The sequence below is a fragment of the Zophobas morio genome, unplaced genomic scaffold (assembly GCF_036711695.1).
Source record: "Zophobas morio isolate AGI-343-1 ecotype UQ-CSIRO unplaced genomic scaffold, CSIRO_AGI_Zmor_V1 ptg000018l, whole genome shotgun sequence".
NCBI lineage: Eukaryota > Metazoa > Arthropoda > Insecta > Coleoptera > Tenebrionidae > Zophobas > Zophobas morio.
Window position 1 is genome coordinate 2,084,935 of NW_026972123.1, and position 25,339 is coordinate 2,110,273.

The 25,339-nt window shown below is 33.4% G+C and overlaps 4 protein-coding genes across 6 annotated transcripts; 3 read left to right on the plus strand and 1 right to left on the minus strand.

The window, feature by feature from the left end:
* Window positions 1-714: 714 nt before the first annotated feature.
* On the plus strand, window positions 715-5,153 carry LOC135130762 (antichymotrypsin-2-like). Its single transcript, XM_064058181.1, has 4 exons — window positions 715-909; window positions 3,703-4,575; window positions 4,632-4,782; window positions 4,834-5,153. Exons 1-4 carry the CDS (start codon window positions 715-717, stop codon window positions 5,043-5,045), a joined length of 1,431 nt encoding a protein of 476 aa, XP_063914251.1. The 3' UTR covers window positions 5,046-5,153.
* A 955-nt stretch (window positions 5,154-6,108) lies between these two features.
* Window positions 6,109-14,238, plus strand: LOC135130763 (serpin B6-like). Its single transcript, XM_064058182.1, has 4 exons — window positions 6,109-6,303; window positions 12,797-13,669; window positions 13,716-13,866; window positions 13,918-14,238. Exons 1-4 carry the CDS (start codon window positions 6,109-6,111, stop codon window positions 14,070-14,072), a joined length of 1,374 nt encoding a protein of 457 aa, XP_063914252.1. The 3' UTR covers window positions 14,073-14,238.
* A 26-nt stretch (window positions 14,239-14,264) lies between these two features.
* On the plus strand, window positions 14,265-21,010 carry LOC135130861 (leukocyte elastase inhibitor-like). Its single transcript, XM_064058306.1, has 3 exons — window positions 14,265-15,047; window positions 15,097-15,247; window positions 19,945-21,010. The coding sequence occupies exons 1-3, from the start codon at window positions 14,265-14,267 to the stop codon at window positions 20,091-20,093; spliced, it is 1,083 nt and encodes a 360-aa protein (XP_063914376.1). The 3' UTR covers window positions 20,094-21,010.
* LOC135130863 (brachyurin-like) lies at window positions 20,027-25,339 on the minus strand. 3 transcript variants are annotated; one of them, XR_010280846.1, is made up of 7 exons: window positions 25,255-25,339; window positions 25,016-25,185; window positions 24,794-24,960; window positions 24,634-24,726; window positions 24,442-24,581; window positions 24,178-24,389; window positions 20,027-20,089 (listed from the first exon to the last, which is right to left on the minus strand). XR_010280846.1 is itself a non-coding variant. In XM_064058309.1 (6 exons), the coding sequence occupies exons 1-6, from the start codon at window positions 25,312-25,314 to the stop codon at window positions 24,246-24,248; spliced, it is 765 nt and encodes a 254-aa protein (XP_063914379.1). In that variant the 5' UTR covers window positions 25,315-25,339; the 3' UTR covers window positions 24,082-24,245. The 3 variants fall into 3 exon arrangements, 2 of the variants coding, with proteins under 2 accessions (XP_063914379.1, XP_063914378.1); XM_064058309.1 differs by lacking the exon at window positions 20,027-20,089 and having other exon boundaries at window positions 24,082-24,389; window positions 24,442-24,570; window positions 24,632-24,726; XM_064058308.1 differs by lacking the exon at window positions 20,027-20,089 and having other exon boundaries at window positions 24,085-24,389.

Sequence of the window (25,339 nt, forward strand, 5' to 3'; positions counted from 1 at the left end):
ATTATAATCTTCAATTACCCAATGAAAAAATATTACTGAACATTTATGTATATGTTTAAGTCATACGAAGAAAATTTGCTGGAGATTATCTCTTGTACTATTTAATCGCCATGGTTGAAAACGTTATTAAACTTATCTGAACTTACATTTTCTGTAGTGTGATATATTGATTTTTGTTAAGTACGATTCGAATCTATTAATATTTTTAATTCTGTGATTTCGATTGTCACTAGTTTGCGCATAAGTGATCTTCTAACATTTTGTTTTCTCGGTGTATATGAACTTGGAGTATTAGTGACATCAAAAAATGCACTAAGTTCTGAGCTATTTTGTTGATTGCGGAATAAGCATACGTTTGAGTATCACTGGTTGCATAACATATTTTTTTCTTGGAGTTCATGAACTTGGAATATTGACATCTGGAATTCTGGACAGTCATGGTTCAAAGTGTTTGTTACATAGAAAGTCCTGTTCATATACGGTAATGTTCAATTAATAATGCACTTATGTTCCTATTTAAAATGAACTAATTGTTGAAGCGATGTTTTTCTCTCCTGAATGTTGATTCAACCAGAACTGGTTGTAAAAGTAATCTGCAAAAATGAACAAAAAAGCAAATATTTTTAACTTCATCAGTATAAGTATTGGGAACTGGTAGATCAAATTTTAAACCCATTTTTTCACTATAAATTAAACAAATCTAACAATGTTGATATGTCACATTACGAAAATCCTCATCTCAATATATCTACAACTGAACTGTCACTAATAAAACGAATCACAATTCTGCGCAATCGCTTCGAAGACTTGCTCTCTGGTCTAGGGAAACTATTGATTGCTACTTTATATTTTTGGTATATCGCACAACACTGCCACCATAGGTACAAACAAAATTTAGTGAAATCTTGGGTGAGTTAAAGCTGCTTTCGTAAAAATAATCAGACAAGAATTCATGATTCATTTCAGCAGCTTTCTAATGACGATGAAAAGTTTTACGATCAAAACAGAAAAGTTTCTTCTAAACGTAGGCCGACTTTTTTATTTCGATTTATGGTTGACGAATCTAAATTACTTAGGTGTACAATGTTATTTTCATTCCTCTTCTGAGATCGATTTTTAATTCGAATTTCTCTGTGGACCACTTTAATTCTTTTTAAATTCACCCGCTGACGCTTTTAGAGCTGAAAATTGTCATTTATAAGCTCCTTTGCCAAGTTGCCGTTGATACTAACTTTGATGTTCAACTTTTCCCGTATTTAAAGGGGTCGTAGAAGAGTGGAGGATTTAAGTTGATTACAAAAATGTACCCTTTTAGCCATGTTTTACGTTTCTTGTCAAACTAAGTCTACACATACTATTAAAAAAAAGGCAAAATGTAGCCCCGCCCACCCACCCGATTTCAATTGTGACGATTTTTTTTATTCGTCGTAAGCCAAGGGGGCGAAGCCTAACTGCACAATTCTTATTTCTCTACGAGAAAATAAAAACTTATTTGTGAGTATCGTGTTCAAAGAATATTATGTATATTAGGAAAAAATAACACCAAATAATAAGCCCCGCCCATACCCGCCCCGATCTCAATTCCCAATTGTGATTCCTTGTCAAATCGAGGGGCGGAGCTTAATTGTAAGATCTATATTTGTCTACAAGAATTTACGATTTTGAACATGTTTTAAGTTTCTTGGTCTGAAAAGACGACTACGTGTGTTGAGAGAAAAGGCAAAATATAAGCCCCGCCCACCCACCCTATCTCAATTGTAATGATTTTTTTTATCTTAATTTAATTTAATTGCAAAATTCTTATTATTTCTCTACAAGAAATTACCATATAAGACATCTTTTTGAGTATCGTGTTACTCAAAAAATACTACGTATATTAAAAAAATGAAGTCAAAGATTAAGCCCCACCCATACCTGCCCTGATTTAAATTGAAATTAAGTTTTTATTCGTTGTCAGAACTAGAGGCGGAACCTAATTGTAAAATGCATATTTTCTTATAAAAATTTACGATTTTAAACGTCTTTAAAATTTCTAAGAATAAAAAAATCGTCACAATTGAGAAAGGGTGGGTGGGCGGGGTTTATATTTTCCTTCTTTTCTTAATATACATAGTATTCTTTGAACAATACGATACTCAACAGCATGTTTTTAATTTCTTGTAAAAAAATAACTATTTTGCAGTTAAGCTCCGTCCCCTTGGTTCACAGTAAATAAAAAAAAATCATCACAATTAACATAGGGCGGGTGGGCGGGCTTACCTTTTGTCTTTTTGTTTTAATATGTGTAGACTTCTTTTCACAACATGAAACATAAAATATGTTTAAAATGGAAAATTTGTATATTACGATTAGGCTCCGCCCCAAAGTTGCGAAATGCATATTTCCTTGCAAAAATGTACCATTTTAACCATGTTTTAAGTCTCTTGTTGTGAAAAGATGGCTACGTATATTAAGAAAAAAATAGGCAAAATATAAGCCCCGCCCACCCGCCCTATCTCAATTGTGATGATTTTTTTTATTCGTCGTGAGTCAAAGGGACGGAGCTGAACTGCAAAATCTTTATTACTCTACGAGAAATTAAAAACATATTTTTGAAGGGCGCGGCTTAATTACAAGATAAATATTTGTCTACAAGAATTTACCATTTTAAACATGTTTTAAGTTTCGTGTTCTGAAAAGACGCCTACGTATATTAAGAAAAAAGGCAAAATTTAAGCCCCGCCCACCCACCCTATCTCAGTTATAATGATTTTTTTGTCTTAATTTAATTTAATTGCAAAATTCTTATTGTTTCTCTACAAGAAATTACCATATAAGACATCTTTTTGAGTATCGGGTTACTCAAAGAATACTATGTATAAAAAAAAAATGAAGCCAAAAATTAAGCTCCACCCATACCTGCCCTGATTTAAATAGAAATTAAGTTTTTATTCGTTGTCATAACTACTCGTACAGGCGGAAACTAATTGTAAAATGCATATTTTCCTACAAAAATTTACGATTTTAAACGTGCTTTAAATTTCTAAGAATAAAAAAATCGTTACAATTGAGATAGGGTGGGTGGGCGGGGTTTATATTTTGCCTCTTTTTCTTAGTATACATTGTATTCTTTGAACAACACGATACTCAACACAATGTTGTTAATTTTTTTTAAAGAAATAACTATTTTGCAGTTAAGCTCCGCCTCCTTGGTTCACAGTGAATAAAAAAATCATCACAATTAAGATAGGGCGGGTGGGCGGGCTTACCTTTTGTCTTTTTGTTTTAATATGTGTAGACTTCTTTTTACGACATGAAACATAATACATTAAAATGGAAAAATTGTTTAAGGAATGATTTTGTAATTAGGCTCCGCCCCTTAATTGCAAAATCCATGTTTCCTTGCAAACACCATTTTAAACATGTTTGAAGTTTCTTATGATGAAAACATGGGTGTGTATATTAAGAAAAACAAAAGGTAAACTATAACCCCCGCCCGCCCGCCTTGTCTCGATTCTGACGATTTTTTTATTTGTCGTAAGCCGAGGGGCGGAGCTTAATTGTAAAATCGTTATTTTTCTACGAGAAATCACCATGTGAAATACGTTCTTAAGTAATCGTGTTATACAAAGAAAACTAGCAAATTAAATATTTAATCATTCATCAACTGACTATGACGTAAACTTCCAAAGTTGCTTAGTTTGAATAGTTCTACACTTTCAGCTATTAACAGCATTGATGGCTTCCAGTCAAGATTTTACCAAAGAAATTCTCGAAGGAAATGCCGCCTTCGCCAATAAGATTTACCAAATCCTTTCCCGGACACCCGGAAATGTGTTCTTTTCTCCGTTCAGCCTTCACATTGTCATCGCCATGGCGTACCAAGGATCAGGAAACGTGACCCTAGAAACCATCCAAAAAGTACTTCAAATTCCTGACCCCTTAAGCACAGCCATTGGTTACCAAGAAATAACGCGCAACTTGACTAGATTAAAAAAAGTAGTTTTACACACTGCTTTCAAAATTTACCTCAGAAAAGAATTTCGACTTTTATCGTCGTTTGAAAACACGGTCAAAGAATATTTTGACTCTGAAGTGGAATCTCTGGATTTTGATCAAAGGAGCGCAACGGTCAAACACATAAACCAATGGGTCTCTGAAAAAACACACGGAAAAATCGAGGATATCGTGGATGACGATTTGATAGCTTCTACTTCTTTGCTTCTTCTTAACGCGATATATTTTAAAGGCAACTGGGATATACCTTTTTCTGAACGTAAGACTAAGGTGAGAAATTTTTATCTGAACGATCACGATGTGGTGAAAGTGCAAATGATGGAAGGTCGAAAAGATGGTTTTTACAAGTACAATAAACGTTTAAAGTCTCAAATTCTTGCTTTGCCGTATGAGGGTGAACAGATCTACATGATGATCTTCTTACCAGAAGATAAAAATGGGATTGGAGAACTGGAAGCTCTACTATCTGAAACGAATGATATTCAAACTTTCAATGAATTGAATTTTTTAGTAGTAGATGTGTCTTTACCAAAATTTAAATTCGAGACGACCATGGAAATGGATGACTTGATAAAAGAGGTATGTTCGAGTGGTATCAGCGAGGTAATTGTGCATCAATTTGTGATTTTTTCTAGATTGGACTTGAAGTGATTTATGATCCAGTCAAAGCCGATTTAAAGGGGATGATCGAACTCGAAGAGGGAAAGAATTTGTGCGTAACTAAAATACTTCAAAAGGCTTGTATTGATGTTAACGAAAAAGGATCAGAAGCTGCTGCTGCTTCAGGTACATGTACCAATGAATTCTTATAGAAAATCGTACTAATGTTTGGTATAGTTGTAGGAACGATTGTTCAGGTATCTAGCAAAGGAAGAACAATAAAACCTTTGAAGTTTGTTGTGGACCATCCTGCCGTTTTTATGATTGTTGCCGGATTATTTGAAAAACCAAACGTTTTATTTTATGGAAGACTGTCCCACCCTGAAGAAGTAACAAATAGTGGCATCTTGAGTGATTTCGCAAATTTCATGAGAAACCCCTTAATATAAAGCGAATTTTCTAAATGTGCTAAACATCCACTCGCTGGCTGTGCATTCTTACAAAACTTTTTTTACATGAAAAACTATAATTGTAGAAATGAAAATTAAAATAAAAAAGTGATCAGAGGAGGTATTTTATTGTGTGTAATCGTTTTATAATTTACAAAATTGTAATAACAGAAATTTCTTGCTCTTACCTTGAAAAAACGGTATCCATTTCTCAATAGGTAGTATTTAATATTCTACTTTATGCAATCAAATCAGGAAAGATTGTCGAATAACTGTTTAGTTTTAAGGCTTTTACTAAAGAAATTATCCCTTTCTTAATTCAAACTTTTGTTTAGTCAATATCTTATTCTGTATAAAATTGTTCACTAAAAAAGTATTTGGAATAATCTAACAAATTAGAACCTCGACTATAATTTTCAAGTTTTTAAATATGTATTACTTTTTTACACATTTATTAGTGTTACTCTCCCGCGTTTTAGTTATTATATTACACCAAGCTACATTTTCTGTAGTGTGATATATTGATTTTTGTTCGATTCGAATCTATTAATGTTTTTAATTCTGTGATTTCGATTGTCACTTGTTTGAGCATCAGTGATCTTCTAACATTTTGTTTTCTCGGTGTATATGAACTTGGAATATTAGTGACATAAAAAAATGCTCGAAGTTCTGAGCTATTTTGTTGATTGCGGAATAAGCATACGCTTGAGTATCACTGGTTGCATAACACATTTTTTCTTGGAGTTCATGAACTTGGAATATTGACATCTGGAATTCTGGACAGTCATGGTTCAAAGTGTTTGTTACATAGAAAGTCCTGTTCATATACGGTAATGTTCAATTAATAATGCACTTATGTTCCTATTTAAAATGAACTAATTGTTGAAGCGATGTTTTTCTCTTCTGAATGTTGATTCAACCAGAACTGTTTGTAAAAGTAATCTGCAAAAATGAACAAAAAAGCAAATATTTTTAACTTCATTAGTATAAGTATTGGGAACAGGTAGATCAAATTTTAAACCCATTTTTTCACTATAAATTAAACAAATCTAACAATGTTGATATGTCACATTACGAAAATCCTCATCTCAATATATCTACAACTGAACTGTCACTAATAAAACGAATCACAATTCTGCGCAATCGCTTCGAAGACTTGCTCTCTGGTATAGCGAAACTATTGATTGGTACTTTATATTTTTGGTATATCGCACAACACTGCCATCATAGGTACAAACAAAATTTAGTGAAATCTTGGGTGAGTTAAAGCTGCTTTCGTAAAAATAATCAGACAAGAATTCATGATTCATTTCAGCAGCTTTCTAATTACGATGAAAAGTTTTACGATCAAAAGACAAAATTTCTTCTAAACGCAGGCCGACTTTTTTATTTCGATTTATGGTTGACGAATCTAAATTACTTAGGTGTACAATGTTATTTTCATTCCTCTTTTGAGATCGATTTTTAATTCGAATTTCTCTGTGGACCCCTTTAATTCTTTTTAAATTCACCCGCTGACGCTTTTAGAGCTGAAAATTGTCATTTATAAGCTCCTTTGCCAAGTTGCCGTTGAAACTAACTTTGATGTTCAACTTTTGCCGTATTTAAAGCGGTTGTAGAAGAAGAGTGGAACGTTTAAGTTGATTATTACTAAAAGTTACAATTTTAGACATGTTTTACGCTTCTTGTTGTCCAAATAAGTCTACACATACTAAGAAAAAATGCAAAATATAAGCCCCGCCCACCCACCCGATCTCAATTGTGATGATTTTTTTTTGTTCGTCGTAAGCCAAGGGGGGCAAGCCTAACTGCAAAATTATTATTTCTCTACGAGAAATTAAAAACATGTTTTGAGTATCGTGTTGTTCAAAGAATATTACGTATATTAGGAAAAAATTCCCAATTGTGATTCGCTGTCAGATCGAGGGGCGGAGCTTAATTGCAAGATCCACATTTGTCTACAAGAGTTTACCATTTTGAACATGTTTTAAGTTTCAAGTTCTGAAAAGGTGACTACGTATATTAAAAAAAAAAAAGCAAAATATAAGCCCCGCCTACCCACCCTATTTCTATTGTAATGATTTTTTTTATCTTAATCCAAGTTAATTGCAAAATTCTTATTATTTTTCTACAAGAAATTAGCATATAAGACATCTTTTTGAGTATCGCGTTATTCAAAGAATACTGTGTATATTATAAAAATGAAGGCAAAGATTAAACCCCACCCACACCTGCCCTGATTTAAATAGTAATGAAGTTTTTATTCGTTGTCAGAACTAGAGGCGGAACCTAATTGTAAAATGCATATTTTATTACAAAAGTTTACGATTTTAAACGTGTTTGAATTTCTAAGAATAAAAAAATGGTAACAATTGAGAAAGGGTGGGTGGGCGGGGTTTATATTTTCCTTCTTTTCTTAATATACAAAGTATTCTTGGAACAACACGATACTCAACAGCATGTTTTTAATTTTTTTTAAAGAAATAACTATTTTGCAGTTAAGCTCCACCCACTTAGTTAACAGTGAATAAGAAAAAAATTATCACAATTAAGACAGGGTGGGTGGGCGGGCTTACCTTTTGCCTTTTTGTTTTAATGTGTGTAGACTTCTTTTCACAACATGAAACATAAAATATGTTTAAAATGGAAAATTTGTATATTACAATTAGGCTCCGCCCTAAAATTGCGAAATCCATATTTCCTTGTAAAAATGTACCATTTTAACCATGTTTTAAGTTTCTTGTTGTGAAAAATGGATACGTATATTAAGAACAAAAAAGGTAAAAATAAGCCCCGCCCACCTGCCCTATCTCAATTGTGATAATTGTATTTTATTCGTCCTGAGCGAAGGGGACAGAGCTTAACTGCAAAATCTTTATTACTCTATTAGAAATTAAAAACATATTTTTGAGGGGCGGCGCTTAATTGCAAGATAAATATTTGTCTACAAGAATTTGCCATTTTAAACATGTTTTAAGTTTCTTGTTCTGAAAAAACGACTACGTATATTAAGAAAAAAGGGCAAAATATACGCCCCGCCCACTCACCTTATCTAAATTGTAATGATTTTTTTTGTCTTAATTTAATTTAATTGCAAAATTTTATTATTTCTCTACAAAGATTAAGCCCCACCCATACCTGCTCTGATTTAATTAGTAATGAAGTTTTTATTTGTTGGCAGACCCAGAGGCGGAGCCTAATTGTAAAATACATATTTTCCTACAAAAATTTACCATATTAAACGTGTTTTAAGTTTCTAAAAATAAAGAAAATAATCACAATTTAGATGCAGTGGGTGGGCGGGGTTTATATTTTGCCTTCTTTTCTTAATATTCTTAGTATTCTTTGAACAACACGATACTCAACAGCATGTTTTTAATTTCTTGTAAAGAAATAACTATTTTGAAGTTAAGCCCCACCCCCTTTGGTTCATAGTAAATAAAAAAAATCATCACACTTAACATAGGGCGGGTGGGCGGGCTTATGTTTTGTCTTTTTGTTTTAAAATGTGTAGACTTTTTCCACAACATGAAACATAAAACATGTTTAAAATGGAAAATTTTTATAAGGAAATATTGCAATTAGGTCCGCTCCAAAATTTCGAAATGCATATTCCCTTGCAAAAATGTACCATTTTAACCATGTTTTAAGTCTATTGTTGTGAAAAGATGGTTGCGTATATTAAGAAAAAAAAAGGCAAGATATAAGCCCCGCCCACCCTCCCTGTCTCAATTGTGACGATTTTTTTATTCGTCGTGAATCAAGGGGACGGAGCTTAACTGCAAAATCTTTATTACTCTACGGTCTACGAGAAATTAAAAACATATTTTTGAGGGGCGGGGCTTAATCGCGAGATCCATATTTGTCCACAAGAATTTATCATTTTAAACATGTTTTAAGTTTTTTGTTTTAAAGAATCGACTACGTATATTAAGAAAAAAAGCAAAATATAACCCCACCCACCCGCCCTATCTCACTTGTGATGATTTTTTTTATAATCGTCGAGAGCCAAAGGAGCGGAATTTAACTGCAAAATTCTTATTATTTTTCTACAAGAAATAAGCTTGTAAGACATGGTGCTCCACCCATACCTGCCTTGATATAAATAGTAATGAAGTTTTTATTCGTTGGCAGAACTAGGGGCGGAGTCCTAAATGTATAGTACATATTTCCTTAGATAAATTTACCATTTTAAATGTGTTTTAAGTTTTTAAGAATAAAAAAATCGTCACAATGTAAATGGGGTGGGTGGGCGGGGTTTATATTTTGCCTCTTTTTCTTAATTAACATTGTATTCTTTGAACAACACGATACTCAACAGCATGTTTTTAATTTTTTTTTAAGAAATAACTATTTTGCAGTTAAGCTCCGCCTCCTTGGTTGACAGTGAATAAAAAAATCATCACAATTAAGATAGGGCGGGTGGGCGGGCTTACCTTTTGTCTTTTTGTTTTAATATGTGTAGACTTCTTTTTACGACATGAAACATAATACATTAAAATGGAAAAATTGTTTAAGGAAAGATTTTATATTTAGGCTCCGCCCCTTAATTGCAAAATCCATGTTTCCTTGCAAACACCATTTTAACCATGTTTGAAGTTTCTTATGATGAAAACATGGATGTCTATATCAAGAAAAAAGAAGACAAAATATAAGCCCCGCCCATCCACCCTGTCTCAATTGTGATGAGTGTTATTCAAAGAATACTATGTATATTTAAAAAAATGAAGCCAAAGATTAAGCCCCACCCATACCTGCCCTGATTTAAATAGTAATGAAGTTTTTATTCGTTGGCAGACCCAGAGGTGGAGCCTAATTGTAAAATACATATTTTCTTACAAAAATTTATCATTTTAAACGTGTTTTAAGTTTCTAAGAATAAAAAAAATCATTACAATTTAGATGCGGTGGGTGGGCGGTATTAATAAATATTTTGCGTTCTTTTCTTAATATATGTATTATTCTCTGAAAATACGATACTCAACAGCATGTTTTTAATTTCTTGTAAAGAGATAACTATTTTGCAGTTAAGCTTCGCTCCCTTAGTTCACAGTGAATAAAAAAAAGTCATCACAATTAAGATAGGGCGGGTGGGCGGGCTTATCTTTTGCCTTTTTGTTTAGATTTCTCATCACAACATGAAACATAAAACATATTTAAAATGGAAACGTTGTTTAAGGAACGATTTTGCAATTAGGCTCCGCCCCAAAATAGCGAACTCCATATTTCCGTGCAAAAAAGTACCATTTTAACCATGTTTTAAGTTTCTTGTTGTGAAAAGATGGCTACGTATATTAAGAAAAACAAAAGGTAAAATATAAGCCCCGCCCACCCACCCTGTCTCAATTGTGATAATTTTTTTTATTCGTCCTGAGGCAAGAGGACGGAGCTTAACTGCAAAATCTTTATTACTCTACGAGGAATTAAATACATATTTTTGAGGGACGGGGCTTAATGGTAAGATAAATATTTGTCTACAAGAATTTGCCATTTTAAACAAGTTTTAAGTTTCTTGTTCTGGAAAGACGAGTACGTATATTAAGAAAAAAGGCAAAATATAAGCGGCGGTCAATGAAAAAAAATTATCACAATTAACATAGGGCGGGTGGGCGGGCTTATCTTTTGCCTTTTTGTTTTAATATGTGTAGATTTCTCATCACAACATGAAACATAAAACATATTTAAAATGGAAAAATTGTTTAAGGAATAATTTTGCCATTAGGCTCCGCCCCAAAATAGCGAACTCCATATTTCCTTGCAAAAAAGTACCATTTTAAGCATGTTTTAAGTTTCTTGTTGTGAAAAGATGGCTACGTATATTAAGAAGTAAAAGGCAAAACATAAGCCCCACCCACCCGCCCTATCGCAATTGTGATGATTTTTTTTACTCGTCGTGAATCATGGGAACGGATCTTAACTGCAAAATCTTTATTACTCGACGAGAAATTAAAAACATATTTTTGAAGGGCGGGGCTTAATTACAAGATAAATATTTTTTTACAAGAATTTACCATTGTAAACATGTTTTATGTTGTTTGTTCTGAAAAGTAGACTAGATATATTAAGAAAAAAGGAAAAATATAAGCCCCGCCCACCTATCCTATCTCAATTGTAATGATTTTTTTATCTTAATTTAATTTAATTACAAAATTCTTATTGTTTCTCTACAAGAAATTACCATATAAGACATCTTTTTGAGTATCATGTTATTCAAAGAATACTAAAATATTAAGCCCCACCCATACCTGGCCTGATTTAAATAGTAATGAAGTTTTTATTCGTTGGCAGACCTAGGGGCGGAGCTTAATTGTAAAATACATATTTCCTTACATAAATTTACCATTTTAAATGTGTTTTAAGTTTCTAAGAATAAAAAAATCATTAGAATTGAGACGGGGTGGGTGGGCGGGGTTTATATTTTGCGGCTTTATCTTAATGTACATGGTATTTTTTGTACAACACGATTCTCAAAAACATGTTTTTAATTTCTTGCAAAGAAATAAGTATTTTGCAGTTAAGATCCGCCCCGTTGCTTAACGGCGAATAAAAAAAATCATCACAATTGAGACAGGGCGGGTGGGCGGGTTTAGATTTTGTCTTTTTGTTTTAATATGTGTAGACTTGTTTTCACAACATAAAACTTAAAACATGTTTAAGATGAAAAATTTGTATAAGGAAATATCCATCTTTCCTTGCAAAAATGTATCACTTTAACCATGTTTTAAGTTTCTTGTTCTGAAACGACGACTACGTATATCAAGAAAAAAGGCAAAATATAAGCCCCACCCACCCACCCTATCTCAATTGTAATGATTTTTTTATCTTAATTTTATTTAATTGCAAAATTCTTATTATTTCTCTACAAGAAATTACCCATATAAGACATCTTTTTGAATGTCGTGTTATTCAAAGAATACTATGTATATTAAAAAAATGAAGCCAAAGATTAAGCCCCACCCATACCTGCTCTGATTTAAATAGTAATGCAGTTTTTATTCGTTGGCAGACCCAGAGGCGGAGCCTAATTGTAAAATACATATTATCTTACAAAAATTTATCATTTTAAACGTGTTTTAAGTTTCTATGAACAAAAAAATCATCCCAATTTAGATGGGGTGGGTGCGCGGGGTTTATATTTTGCTTTCTTTTCTTAATTGCATAGTATTCTTTGAACTACACGATACTCAAAAGCATGTTTTTAATTTCTTGTAAAAAATAACTATTTTGCAGTTAGGCTCCGCCTCCTTGGTACACAGTGAATAAAAAAAATCATCACAATTAACATGGGGCGGGTGGGCGGGCTTACATTTTGTCTTTTAGTTTTAATATGTGTAGGCTTCTTTTCATAACATGAAACATAAAACATGTTTAAAATGGAAAAATTGTTTAAGGAAATATTGATTTTGCAATCCATGTTTCCTTGCAAAATCATTTTAACCATGTTTGAAGTCTTTCATGATGAAAACATGGATGTGTATATTAAGAAAAAAAAATATAGTCCCCGCCCGCCCACCCTGTCTCGATTCTGATGATTATTTTTATTCGTCGTTAGCTGAGGGGCGGAGCTAATTGTAAAATCGTTATTTTTCTACGAGAAATTACCATGTGAAATATGTTCTTAAGGAATCGTGTTAAACAAAGAAAACTAGGGGCCGATTTATAGAAAAGCGAATTAAATATTTAAGCCTTCATCAACTGACTATGACGTAAACTTCCAAAGTTGATTAGTTTGAATAGTTGTGCATTTTCAGCTATTAACAACATTGATGGCTTCCACTCAAGATTTTACCACAGAAATTCTCCAAGGAAATGGCGCCTTCGCCAGTAAGATTTACCAAATCCTTTCCCGGACACCCGGAAATGTGTTCTTTTCCCCGTTCAGTCTTCACGTTGTCATCGCCATGGCGTACCAAGGATCAGGAACCGGGACCCTAGAAACCATCCAAAAAGTGCTTCAAATTCCTGACCCCTTAAGCACAGCCAATGGTTACCAAGAAATAACGCGCAACTTGACTAGATTAAAAAAAGTAGTTTTACATACTGCTTTCAAAATTTACCTCAGAAAAGAACGAGAACTTTTGCCGTCGTTTCAAAACACTGTTAAAGAATGTTTTCGCTCTGAAGTGGAAGCTTTGGATTTTGATCAGATAAGTGGAAGTGTCAAAGAGATTAACAAATGGGTGGCTGAGAAAACACACGGAAAAATCAAGGATATGGTGAACGCCGAATTGGTAGCTTCGACTACTTTGTTTCTCCTTAATGCGATCTACTTTAAAGGAGACTGGGATGAGACTTTTTCTAAATCTAAGACTAAGAAAAGAGATTTTTATTTGAATGGTAGTGATATGGTGAAGGTGCAAATGATGAAAGGTCGAAAAACTGGTAGGGTTGGAACCAACGATCAGTTAAAGTCTGAAATTTTGGCTTTGCCGTATGAAGGCGGACAGGTCTACATGGTGATCTTGCTACCAAGAGAGAAAAATGGGATTGGAGATCTGGAAGCTGCACTGTCTGAAATAGATCATAGTAGAATTCTCAGTGGCTTGCACGCCAAAACGTTGGATGTGTATTTACCTAAGTTTAAATTCGAGACGACCATGGACATGGATGACTATATAAAAGAGGTATGTTCTAGTGGTGTTAGTGTGCATCACTTGGTGATTTTTCTAGGTTGGACTTGAAGTGATTTATGACCAAGACGAAGCCGATTTTAAGGGGATGATTGAACTCAAAGAGTATGAGAATTTGTTCGTAACTAAAATACTTCAAAAGGCTTGTATCGATGTTAATGAAAAGGGATCAGAAGCTGCTGCTGCTTCAGGTACGTGTACTGATTAATCCGCATAGAGAATCCAACTAATGTTTGGTATAGTTGTATCAGTGTCAGTGAAAATATCTCACCCACCCCCAAAACCTCGATTTGATAAATTCGTTGTGGACCATCCTGCCGTTTTTATGATTGTTGCCGGAAAAGGTGAAGCAACAAACATTTTATTTTATGGAAGATTGTCCCAACCCAAATACTAATTAAGAAGCAATTTTATTAGTGATATCTGGCTTTATTCTGAGTGTTGTTCCAACAGATGTCACACTATCTAAAAAATACTAATTTTTCGAATAAATTGTGTACCTATGTCTGGATAATTTTAGAGTAGTTATTTTTAGACTGAAGTTTTGTAAACATTGTGATGAGTGCTCTAGTCTGTTAAATTATTTTAAATGTCTTCGGGTCAAAATAACTTCGCCTTCACCAACAAGCTTTACCAAATCCTTTCCCGAAAACCCGGAAATGTGTTCTTTTCACCGTTCAGCCTCCACGTTTTGCTCGCCATTGCATACCAAGGAGCAAGAAATGTGACACTAGAAACAATCCAAAAAGTGCTTCAAATTCCGGCCGCTAGTTACAAAAATATAATCCACCACTTAACAACCTTAGAAAATGTGCAGCTATCTATAGCATTCAAAATTAACCTTAAAAAAGAAAAACGACTCTTGGTGTCGTTTGAAAACACCGCCAAAGACTATTTTGACTCTGAAGTCGAACCCATGGATTTTACTCAGAACACCGAAACCACAAGAAAAACCAAGAATAGCATCGACGAAATTTTGGTATCTCTTCCTTTTTTGACTCTTCGTAGCACACTCTACTTTAAAAGCGACTGGGCTTTACCCTTTTGTGAAAGCAAGACTCATGAAAGATCTTTTTATTTGAATGACGACGACGTAGTGCAGGTGCAGATGACGAAAGATCGGAAAAAAGTTCCCTATAAGTACGACAAAGACCTGGATAGTCAAATTTTGATTTTGCCATACGCGGGTGACGAAGTCCATATGGTGATCATACTACCAAAAGAAAAAAATGGGATTGGAAACCTGGAAGTGGCGTTGAGTAAGATGGATCTTAGGGAAGTCTTCACCGAATTGCGTCACAGGAAAGTGGATGTGTTTTTACCAAGGTTTAAATTCGAGAGGTCCACGGTAATGGACGACGTGGTGAAAGAGGTGTGGATTATCGATGTCGTCGTTGTGCATAAAATAGTAATTTTTCTAGATGGGACTTGGAGTGATTTATGACCAAGACAAGGCGGATTTTACGGGTGTGGTTGAACTAGAAACGGGCGAGAATTTATATGTGAATGGAATAGTTCAACAAGCTTGTATTGATGTTAATGAGAAGGGAACAGAAGCAGCTGCTGTTGCCGGTACGTGCTTATATACAGGGTGAGTGTTATAATAACGGGACCTTGATCAAATTTCAATGCAACACAAAATAAATATCTCATATGTAACTCTTTTTATATTTTATTTTTACCTACAAATTTGGCAACTTAATGAAAAAAACGAATATTTCACTGTAGATACTCTTTTGGTATATTCTAGGGAACAGTTGGAATTTAAAGGGGGGCGAACCATATTATACAAAATTCTTAAGTCAAAGGGTTATAAACACAGGGAAGTAAATGGTCGCAAAATTCCATGTGAACAAAAACAGGATTACAGAAAAAACAACAACAAAGAAAGTAATTTAAAAAGCAAAAAAACGATAGAAAAAATGTCGGCAAAAGAAAATATGGCAAACAAGAGCAAAAAGGCGGACAAAAAACGACAGAAAAAAAGCGATTAAAAACGACAAAAACAACCGAAAAACTATAAAAAAGGCATAAACACTGAAAAAACGACAAAGAAAAAAAAAGATGACAAAAAAGGTTATCAAAATGGGCACAAAAAACTACAACAAAACGGCAAAAAAACCGACATAAAAAACGGCAAAAATAGGCAACAGAAAAAACACCAAAAAAGGCAACAAATAAGTTATAACAATAGGAAATAAAAACGGAGACAAAAACATAACCAATAAAAAAGTAAGAAAAAATGCAACAAATAAAAGGGGGCAGCAAAAGGAACGACAGAAAAAGCAAGCAAAAAACAAGTTAACAAAAAAGTTATTAAAAAGAGGACAAAAAAGGCAACAAAAAAACGACAAAAAGAGTATAAAAATGGGGACAAAAATGACATAAATAGGCGACAAAAATAAGAAGCGGACAGAAAGAGCATAAAAAGTGCCTGTAAAAGGGTAACAGGGAACCAACAAAAAAGAGACAAAAGCTTGAAAAACCAAACTCACAAAAAGGCAAGAAGATTACAAAAAAAGGGGGCGGAAAAAAAGAGCATTGAAATGGGGACAAAAAAAGGGCAACAGAAAAACCAACAAACGAGGGTAACACAAAAAGTGAAAAAAAAGGAGACAAAAACGTGAATAACAAGTCACAAGAGAGAAAAAACGTTAAAAAATAATGGTAAAAGGAACGACAGAAAAAGCAAAAAAAAATTACGAAATAGACTATTAAAAGGGGAACAAAAAAGGACAGAAAAAGCGACAAAAGGAGGACTGGAAAAAACAACAAAAAGTGTGATACAGAAGGCTATAAAAAGGAAGGCAAAAACGTGACTATCAAAAAACTACAAGAAAGGCAACAGAAAAACCGACAAAGAAAGTGATAAAAAAAGAATAAATCAGAAAAAAAAAGCAAAAATGATCAAAAAAGAACGGCAAACGGAGCGACAGAAAGAGTAAACAAAAAAACTACAAAAAGTGATAAAAAATCAAAAAACCGGCTCAAAAATGGATGCAAAAAGAGCGAGAGAAAAAATGACGATAAAAACCGACAAAAATTTACAGAAAAACTATAAAAAGGCATAAATATTGAAAAAAGCTAAAAAAGGCAAAAGGAGGTACAGAAAGACTATCAAAAGAGATGACAAAAAGAACATGAAAATGGGGACAAAAAATTAGAACAAAAACGATAAAAAATAGCAAAAAAGGGGCAACAGAAAAAAAACACCAAAGAAGGCAAGCAACAAAGAAGTGAAAAAAAGGAGATAAAAACGGAGACAAAAACCTAACCAACAAAAGAGCCACAATTAAAGGTAATAAAAAAACTACAAAAAATGCAACAAATAAATTATAACAATAGGAAATAAAAACGGAGACAAAAACATAACCAATAAAAAAAAATAAGAAAAAATGCAACAAATAAAAGGGGGCAGCAAAAGGAACGACAGAAAAAGCAAGCAAAAAACAAGTTAAGAAAAAAGTTATTAAAAAAGGGGACAAAAAAGGCAAAGTAAGGGGATAAAAACAGAAAAAAAACGTGATCAACAAAAGCCACAAAAAATGCAACAAAAAACGACAAAGGACGAAAAATAGGGTATTAAAATGGGGACAAAAATGACATAAATAGGCGACAAAAATATAAAAAAAGGAAACAAAAAGCGGAAAGAAAGAGCATAAAAAAGCTTGAAAAACCAAACTCACAAAAAGGCAAGAAGATTACAAAAAAAGGGGGTGGAAAAAAAAGAGCATTGAAAGGGGGACAAAAAAAGGGCAACAGAAGAACCAACAAACGAGGGTAACACAAAAAGTGAAAAAAAAAAGGAGACAAAAACGTGAATAATCAGTCACAAGAGTGAAAAAACGTTAAAAAATAATGGTAAAAGGAGCGACAAAAAAGCAAAAAAAAATAACGAAGAAAAACAACAAAAAAGGGCAACAAAGAAAGTGATAAAAAAAAGAATAAATCAGAAAAAAAAAGCAAAAATGATCAAAAAAGGACGGCAAACGGAGCGACAGAAAGAGTAAACAAAAAAACTACAAAAAGTGATAAAAAATCAAAAAACCGACTCAAAAACGGATGCAAAAAGAGCGAGAGAAAAAATGACATAAAAAAGGCGATAAAAACCGACAAAAAGTTACAGAAAAACTATAAAAAGGCATAAAAGGGGACCAAAAAACTACATTAAAAACGATACAAAAAAGAGGCAATAGAAAAAACACCAAAAAAAGGCAACAAAGTGATAAAAAAGGGAGTTAAAAACGGAGACAAAAACGTAACCACAAAAAAAATACAAAAAAAAATCCGGACAGACGGACAGACAGACAGACGGAAACGGGAGACCTATTTCTTCGTCCTGTAGGGGTAATGAATGGTCGAGAAAACGTAAAGTAACGGAAAGTCAAAACGACAAAAAAGGGCAGCAAAGGGAAAGACAGATCCATAAAAAAATTGAATTCGACAATAGAGTTACTAAAGGGTGGACAAAAAAAAGACAAAAGGGGCAACAGAAAACACAAGAAAAAGAGTGATAAAAAAGCGCTAAAAAAGGGAGATAAAAACGTGACCAACAAAAGATACAAAAAAGCAACAAAAAACGACAAAAAAAATTAAAAGAAAGAGCAAGCAAAAAAAGATGACAAAAGGGGGCTTTAAAATGGAGACAAAAACGAACGAAAAGGCAACAAGAAATACATAAAGGCAACAAAAAGCGGAGAGACAGAATAAAAAAGCGATACAAAAAAAAAACAACAAAAAAAGTGGCGAAAAAGAGACAAAAGCGTGAAAAACCCAAGTCACAAAAAGGCAAGAAGATTCAAAAAAAGGGGGCGGAAAAAAAGAGCATTGAAATGGGGACAAAAAAAGGGCAAAAGAAAAACCAACAAACGAGGGTAACACAAAAAGTGAAAAAAAAGGAGACAAAAACGTGAATAACAAGTCACAAGAGTGAAAAAACGTTAAAAAATAATGGTAAAAGGAGCGACAGAAAAAGCAAAAAAATTAACGAAAAAAACCATCAAAAAGGGAACAAAAAGGACAGAAAAAGCGACAAAAGGAGGACTAGAAAAAACAACAAAAAGAGTGATACAAAAGGCTATAAAAGTGGAGGCAAAAACGTGACTATCAAAAAAACTATAAAAAAGGCAACAAAAAAAATGGATGACAAAAAAGGCAACAGATAAACCAAAAAAAGGGCAACAAAGAAAGTGATAAAAAAAGAATAAAACCAGAAAAAAAAGCAAAAATGATCAAAAAAGGACGGCAAACGGAGTGACAGAAAGAGTAAACAAAAAAACTACAAAAAGTGATAAAAAATCAAAAAACCGACTCAAAAATGGATGCAAAAAGAGCGAGAGAAAAAATGACATAAAAAAGGCGATAAAAACCGACAAAAATTTACAGAAAAACTATAAAAAGGCATAAATATTGAAAAAAGCTAAAAAAGGCAAACGGAGCGACAGAAAGACTATCAAAAGAGATGACAAAAAGAACATGAAAATGGGGACAAAAAAATTACAACAAAAACGATAAAAAATAGCAAAAAAGGGGCAACAGAAAAAAAACACCAAAGAAGGCGAGCAACAAAGAAGTGAAAAAAAAGGAGATAAAACGGAGACAAAAACCTAACCCACAAAAGAGCCACAATTAAAGGTAACAAAAAAACTACAAAAAAGGCAGCACAAGGAACCACAGAAAGAGCAATAAAAAAAAAGAAATCGACAAGAAAAGGTATTAAAAGGCGGATAAAAAAAACAAAAAAAAGGCACAAAAGGGGCGAGAATAAAGGCATCAAAAGAAAAGACGATAAACAAGAACAAAAAGAAGGAGCACCTATTCCTTCGTCCTGTAGGGGTAATGAATGGTCGAGAAAACGTAAAGTAACGGGAAGTAAAAACGACAAAAAAGGGCAGCAAAGGGAAAGATCAATAAAAAAATGAATTCGACAAAAAAGTTACTAAAGGGTGGACAAAAAAAATACAAAAGGGGCAACAGAAAACACAAGAAATAGAGTGATAAAGAAGCGATAAAAAAGGGAGATAAAAACGTGACCAACAAAAGATACAAAAAAGCAACAAAAAAAAACAAACTCACTAGATTTTCATGGCTAACCCTACTATATAAAGATCGTGAACGGATAATACGTTGATCCTAAAAACGTATGTGTTTATTTTGGAATCTAGCAATAACTGATAGATGTATGTTGTGTTGCATTGAAAATTAGTCAGGCTCCCGTTATTATAATACTCATCGTATTGCATCTAGTACTAGTATTAGTGTTGTTGTAGAAATAGAACCTACAGTATCAACGGGGGCCAAAATATATCCAGCTCGTCGATTTATTGTTGACCACCCAGCCATTTTTATGATCGTGGCAGGAAGTGGTGAAAACACAACCATTTTATTCTGTGGAAAGTTATCACATCCAGAGTACTAAATGGAATGAGTGAGAATGTCGCACGCAGACAAGTTGTACGAGAATCCGTTCTGCAATGTGTGTGCAAATATTGCAAAGAAAAAACGTGTATATTGTTTAAATTGTGAACAATGGTGCCACAAAAGTTGTGCCCAAAGGAAATCGTGTTGTAACGAGAAATTTTTAATGTGTGACTACGTAATCAATGAAACTGAAACTGAAACAAGGGACATCGATAGAATGTTTAGTGAAAAATTAGATGCTGTTGTGTCAACTATGCAACTGAAAATTGAAAATCTGCACGAAGAAGTGAAGGAAATTAAAATCTTATTAACATGTAAAAATGCGACCCATGATGATATGAAGTGCCTGCAAATTGATAACAAAACGACAAAAACTGACGACCTCAATCAAAAGAAAAAGATGATGAGTGTTGAAATGAAAACAAACGAATCATCAGCTGATTGGCAAGCCCTGCCGAGAATAAATTGCAACCAAAGGGATACCTCCACATTAACGGAATTAAGCAATAAACAGCAACAATTGATGTCTGACATCATCAACCTAGAGCTTGAAACCGATACCTTAAATACTCTTAAAACAACAACAAGAAATAGAAATGGTACGACATTAAACTTGGAAAACAAGGTAAATGCAACCGGGAAAACCCAAAGTGATAATAGGAAACAAAAGCCCCAAAACGAATTCTCTCGTACTCCTAAGACTGAAAAGGAAAAAAGTGAAACCCAAGAAAATAAATTTGAGGAAGTCCGTCCTAGAAGATCAAGAAAACGTAATTATAAGGTTGGTGCATGTGAAAGCAGCCCTAGTGAGACCTCTTCATTTATAGGTACGCAACGTAACAAAAAGATCTGGTTATTTATTGCGGGTGCACGGGAGCACGTAACTGAAACAATAGTAAAGCAGTATATAAATGGCAAACTACAGGACTCCTCTCAAACTGAAGTGAAAGAATTAAAAACTTTCCATAAAAAAATTGACAATAAATGCTTTTTCGTCGGTGTCGAATATTTGCATAAGGAGGCAGTATACAATCCGTCATTCTGGCCCATGGGAATACGATTCAGCCGTTTTGACTTCCGAAAAGGTGAACATTTTTTAGACAACCCAAAAGAAACAAGCACTACAAAATCCTAACCTCTTCTTCTGACAGTGAATGCACGACCATAGTAAAGATATTACACCAAAACGTCCAATCCTTAGGAAACAAAACACTAATCATCGAAGTCATCTTATCTACTATGAACATTAAACCAACAATAATGTGTTTTACGGAACATTGGTGTAAGCAAAATATTCACCTAATCAATATAAACGGATATACATTAATGTCGGCATATACGAGGCTCACAGTCGAACATGGAGGTTCCTGCATCTACGTGAGAACTGATGATGTACATCATTTAGGATTTGAAGATATAGAGAAGATCCAACTGTTTAACATCGAATGCCACTGTGAATGTTCTGGTGTCGTAAGTGTTAAATTAAAATTAATAGTGTTATGCGTTTACCGACCACCGAAATCTAATTTCACTACATTTCTCGATACCCTGTGTTTGATTTTAGATGAATGTGAACGAAATTTTAATCTGTATAAAATTATTTTATGTGGAGACATTAATGTAGACCCCATAAAAAGCAAAAATGATTGTAATAATTTAAGAAATATTTTAAATAGCTATAACATGTCACAAAAAATAGATCAACCAACTAGAGTAACACCCACAACGTCATCAATAGTTGATAATGTATTTGTCAATTTTACAGAGTGTGACTGCTCCGTAGTTAACTTTGAACTGTCTGACCACTATGGTCAAATCATAAACATTGTTACCTCTGAAATTAAATCTCAACAAAAAACCATAACCTATAAACGGATTATTTCTATTGATAAGTTAGCTATGTATCGAGAGGAATTACAAAAAGTTGATTGGTCATACGTATACCTAGAATCTAACCCAAATACTGCATATAACGCTTTTTATAACATTATTTATTCCCTTCTTAATCGCATATTTCCAGTTAAACGTCTAGCAACAAAGTCAAACAATACAAATAGTTGGATAACAAATGGTATAAAGAAATCATGTAAAAGAAAATGTGAACTGCATCATTTAAAACTTCGAGGCTTTATCGATAAGGATTACTATAACTATTACTGCAAAGTGTTGAAAAATGTCATAATGGATGCAAAAAGAATGAGTAACGCAGCGATGATTAAAAACTCTAGAAATAAAAGTAAAACTATATGGACGTTGGTAAATAGCTATATGAAACGAAATACTACGCAGGTGTCACTCACTCACAATCTTAACAATCATAATAATAATGTAGACGTTAAAGATACTTTAAATAGTATAAATCACTTTTTCCTAAATCAAGGATTAGCGTCAAAACCCACAAATTCTAATTACTACCCTACTGAAGACCAATGTAATAAAAGCCTTTTTATGTCACCGACAAACTCTATCGAAGTTTTCAATGTTATAAATAGTTTAGCTAACACAACATCTACTGGAGAAGACGAAATACCAGTTAAACTATTAAAATTTGTAGCTCACGAAATAAGTGACCCTCTAACCGACATCATTAATAAAACAGTTATAGAAGCCACATTTCCAGATAAACTTAAAATAGCAGAGATAAAACCAATTCATAAAAAAGGTTCTAAATGCAATTTCGAAAATTATAGGCCGATAGCCCTGCTCTCAAATATTTCAAAGATTTTTGAGAAAATATATTACAAACGAATATCGGAATATTTTGAAAATAACAACTTATTAGTAAATGTACAAAATGGTTTTCGAAGTAATAAATCTACAACAAGAGCCATCTATCAAGCCTTATCCAAAATTATAACATCTTTAAACTGTGGTAAGCAGACTGCAATGATGTGTCTCGATCTGACAAAGGCCTTTGATACTGTCAATCATCAAATTCTGATTCAAAAACTTGAAATGTATGGAGTGAGAGGCATCCCTCTACAACTCATTAAATCCTATCTTAATGGAAGAACACAATGTGTAATAGATTACTATATGGGACAGAAAGTTAAATCTAACAAACTCCCCATTAGTAAAGGAATCCCACAAGGGTCTATTCTCGGGCCGCTCTTCTACTTAATATATGCTAATGATCTTGTTCTATATAGTGAATCTTTTTCAGTGCAATTTGCTGATGACACTAATGTTATTATTAGCGAATCGTCTTGTGAAGATCTAAATAAATCGATTGAAAGAAATCTACAGAAGCTACAACACTGGTGTAGGTTAAATCATTTTCAGCTAAACGATAATAAGACTATTATACTAAAATTCAATTATAAGTCGGATACAGATTGTGATATATCAACACAAAATCAAAGCGTACCACCAGCTAAGAATAAAACCAAATTTTTAGGATTGTGGATCGATACAAAGCTTAACTGGAAAGAACACATAAATATATTATCATCTGAAATATCAAAGTATTGCTTTGCTCTGAAAATGTTATCCAAATCAGCCTCACCAGAAGTTGCAATGATGGCGTATACTGGATATGTAGAATGTAGAATTAGATACGGAATAATATTTTGGGGAAACTCTGTAGATGTAAATAAGATATTCATTATACAAAAGAGATGTATTCGAAGCATTTTCAATCTTAAGAAAACAGATAGCTGTAAACCATATTTTCTTGAAAAAAAAATACTAACTTTAACAAGCCTGTACATATATGAATGTGTCATGTTTATTCTCACTCATAAGGATCTTTTTACAGAACATGAGCACACTCACACTTATGATACACGCTTCAAAAATAACTTTGATTGTGAAATGATGAACTACACTTACCTCCAAAAAAATGTTTTATTTTCAGCATTAAAAATATATAACACTCTACCAATGCAATTAAAATTAGGAAATTTAAGACATATAAAATTAAAACTAAAACATTTTTTGTTAAAAAATGCGTATTATAATATAAAAGAATATCTTAATACCCAGTTGTAATTGTTATAAGTATGTTGTATGTATGTGTATATTAACTAAATGACATGTAATACGTCTCCGACTTTTTATGTATAATAAACTTACTTACTTACTTAACTAATTAATTTTTATTTGTATTGTACATAAACTGAAATTTATGTTTAGGCTGTATCCATATGCATTACGATCCAGCTGTAATAAGGCGACGTCCTTGTATACCCAGACGGATCTGTACTTTCGCACCACGGGTACTAATAAAGCTGGAGATATCCACAACGTACTGCTTGTTATTGATTTCCGCTATTAGCGGCCCACCACTATCCCCCTAAAAACGAAAAACAAATCCTTGATTTAAATAAAATAACAAAAATAATTACGATGCAAGCTCCTTCGTTATAATTTCCAACAGCACAAACCATACTGTTGATTATTGCATCACCGAAACTAATTTGGCATTCCGCGTTAGATAAAGTACTAACGGTGACGTAGTTTAGGTGATTGGTAAGACCAGCGGTATCTACAACAACGTAAAGGACATCAGTCGAAACACCCTGTATATGAATACTTACCATCACTGGTTTGACCCCAGCCGATCGCCATTACCTCAGTGTTGGCAAACAATTCATCTCTTTCAGTGGGTAGATTAATAGGTTGTATGTAATCTAAACAAAAAAAAAATCCAAATAGGTACTCGATTTAATAATAATAATTATTATTATTAAATACAACCTGTCAGTTTTATGGGTACATGGAACATGAGGAGCGCAATATCATTCTCAAGAGTTTCTGGATTGAAATCTCTATGTATAACCCGTGAATTTGTAGACAAAATTAGACGATTTGGGTCGCTGCCTTGCAACGTAGTGGATCCTAAGACCACCTGACAGTTAAGAGTTCTGCAAAAACGGTACTATTTTTGAAGGTTTGTTTTAACAATGTAGTTTTACGTACGAAGTGACACAATGTGCAGCCGTTAGAACAAACTGGGGATTGGTGAGTGTGCCACCACAGAAGTAAGTACCGTCTGCTTTTGTTGCGTAGATGGCGGCAGCTGAGGGAAATTGTCCCACTCTTGCGTCTGTACCTCCAATAATGCGGCCTCCATTAGGTGGAACTTGACGCTAATATTTTCACAATGTGTTGTTTTTGGTACCCCAAGTACTATGACGATAATTTAAGTATGTACTTACAGTTTCTAAAAATGGTACCAGGACTGTTATACAAAGAAATAAGAAATAATGTTGTGTCATGTTTCACATTCCAGCTAAACTTTTA

Coding starts and splice junctions, on each gene's coding strand:
- LOC135130762 (XM_064058181.1), top strand. CDS start 715: ATGTCACATTACGAAAATCCTCATCTCAATATATCTACAACTGAACTG. Junction 910..3,702: donor AAAATTTAGTGAAATCTTGG/GTGAGTTAAAGC, acceptor CTACACTTTCAG/CTATTAACAGCATTGATGGC. Junction 4,783..4,833: donor AGAAGCTGCTGCTGCTTCAG/GTACATGTACCA, acceptor TGTTTGGTATAG/TTGTAGGAACGATTGTTCAG.
- LOC135130763 (XM_064058182.1), top strand. CDS start 6,109: ATGTCACATTACGAAAATCCTCATCTCAATATATCTACAACTGAACTG. Junction 6,304..12,796: donor AAAATTTAGTGAAATCTTGG/GTGAGTTAAAGC, acceptor GTGCATTTTCAG/CTATTAACAACATTGATGGC. Junction 13,867..13,917: donor AGAAGCTGCTGCTGCTTCAG/GTACGTGTACTG, acceptor TGTTTGGTATAG/TTGTATCAGTGTCAGTGAAA.
- LOC135130861 (XM_064058306.1), top strand. CDS start 14,265: ATGTCTTCGGGTCAAAATAACTTCGCCTTCACCAACAAGCTTTACCAA. Junction 15,048..15,096: donor TGGACGACGTGGTGAAAGAG/GTGTGGATTATC, acceptor TAATTTTTCTAG/ATGGGACTTGGAGTGATTTA. Junction 15,248..19,944: donor AGAAGCAGCTGCTGTTGCCG/GTACGTGCTTAT, acceptor GTGTTGTTGTAG/AAATAGAACCTACAGTATCA.
- LOC135130863 (XM_064058308.1), bottom strand. CDS start 25,314: ATGACACAACATTATTTCTTATTTCTTTGTATAACAGTCCTGGTACCA. Junction 25,186..25,254: donor TGGTACCATTTTTAGAAACT/GTAAGTACATAC, acceptor TGAAAATATTAG/CGTCAAGTTCCACCTAATGG. Junction 24,727..24,793: donor TGTACCCATAAAACTGACAG/GTTGTATTTAAT, acceptor TTTTTTGTTTAG/ATTACATACAACCTATTAAT.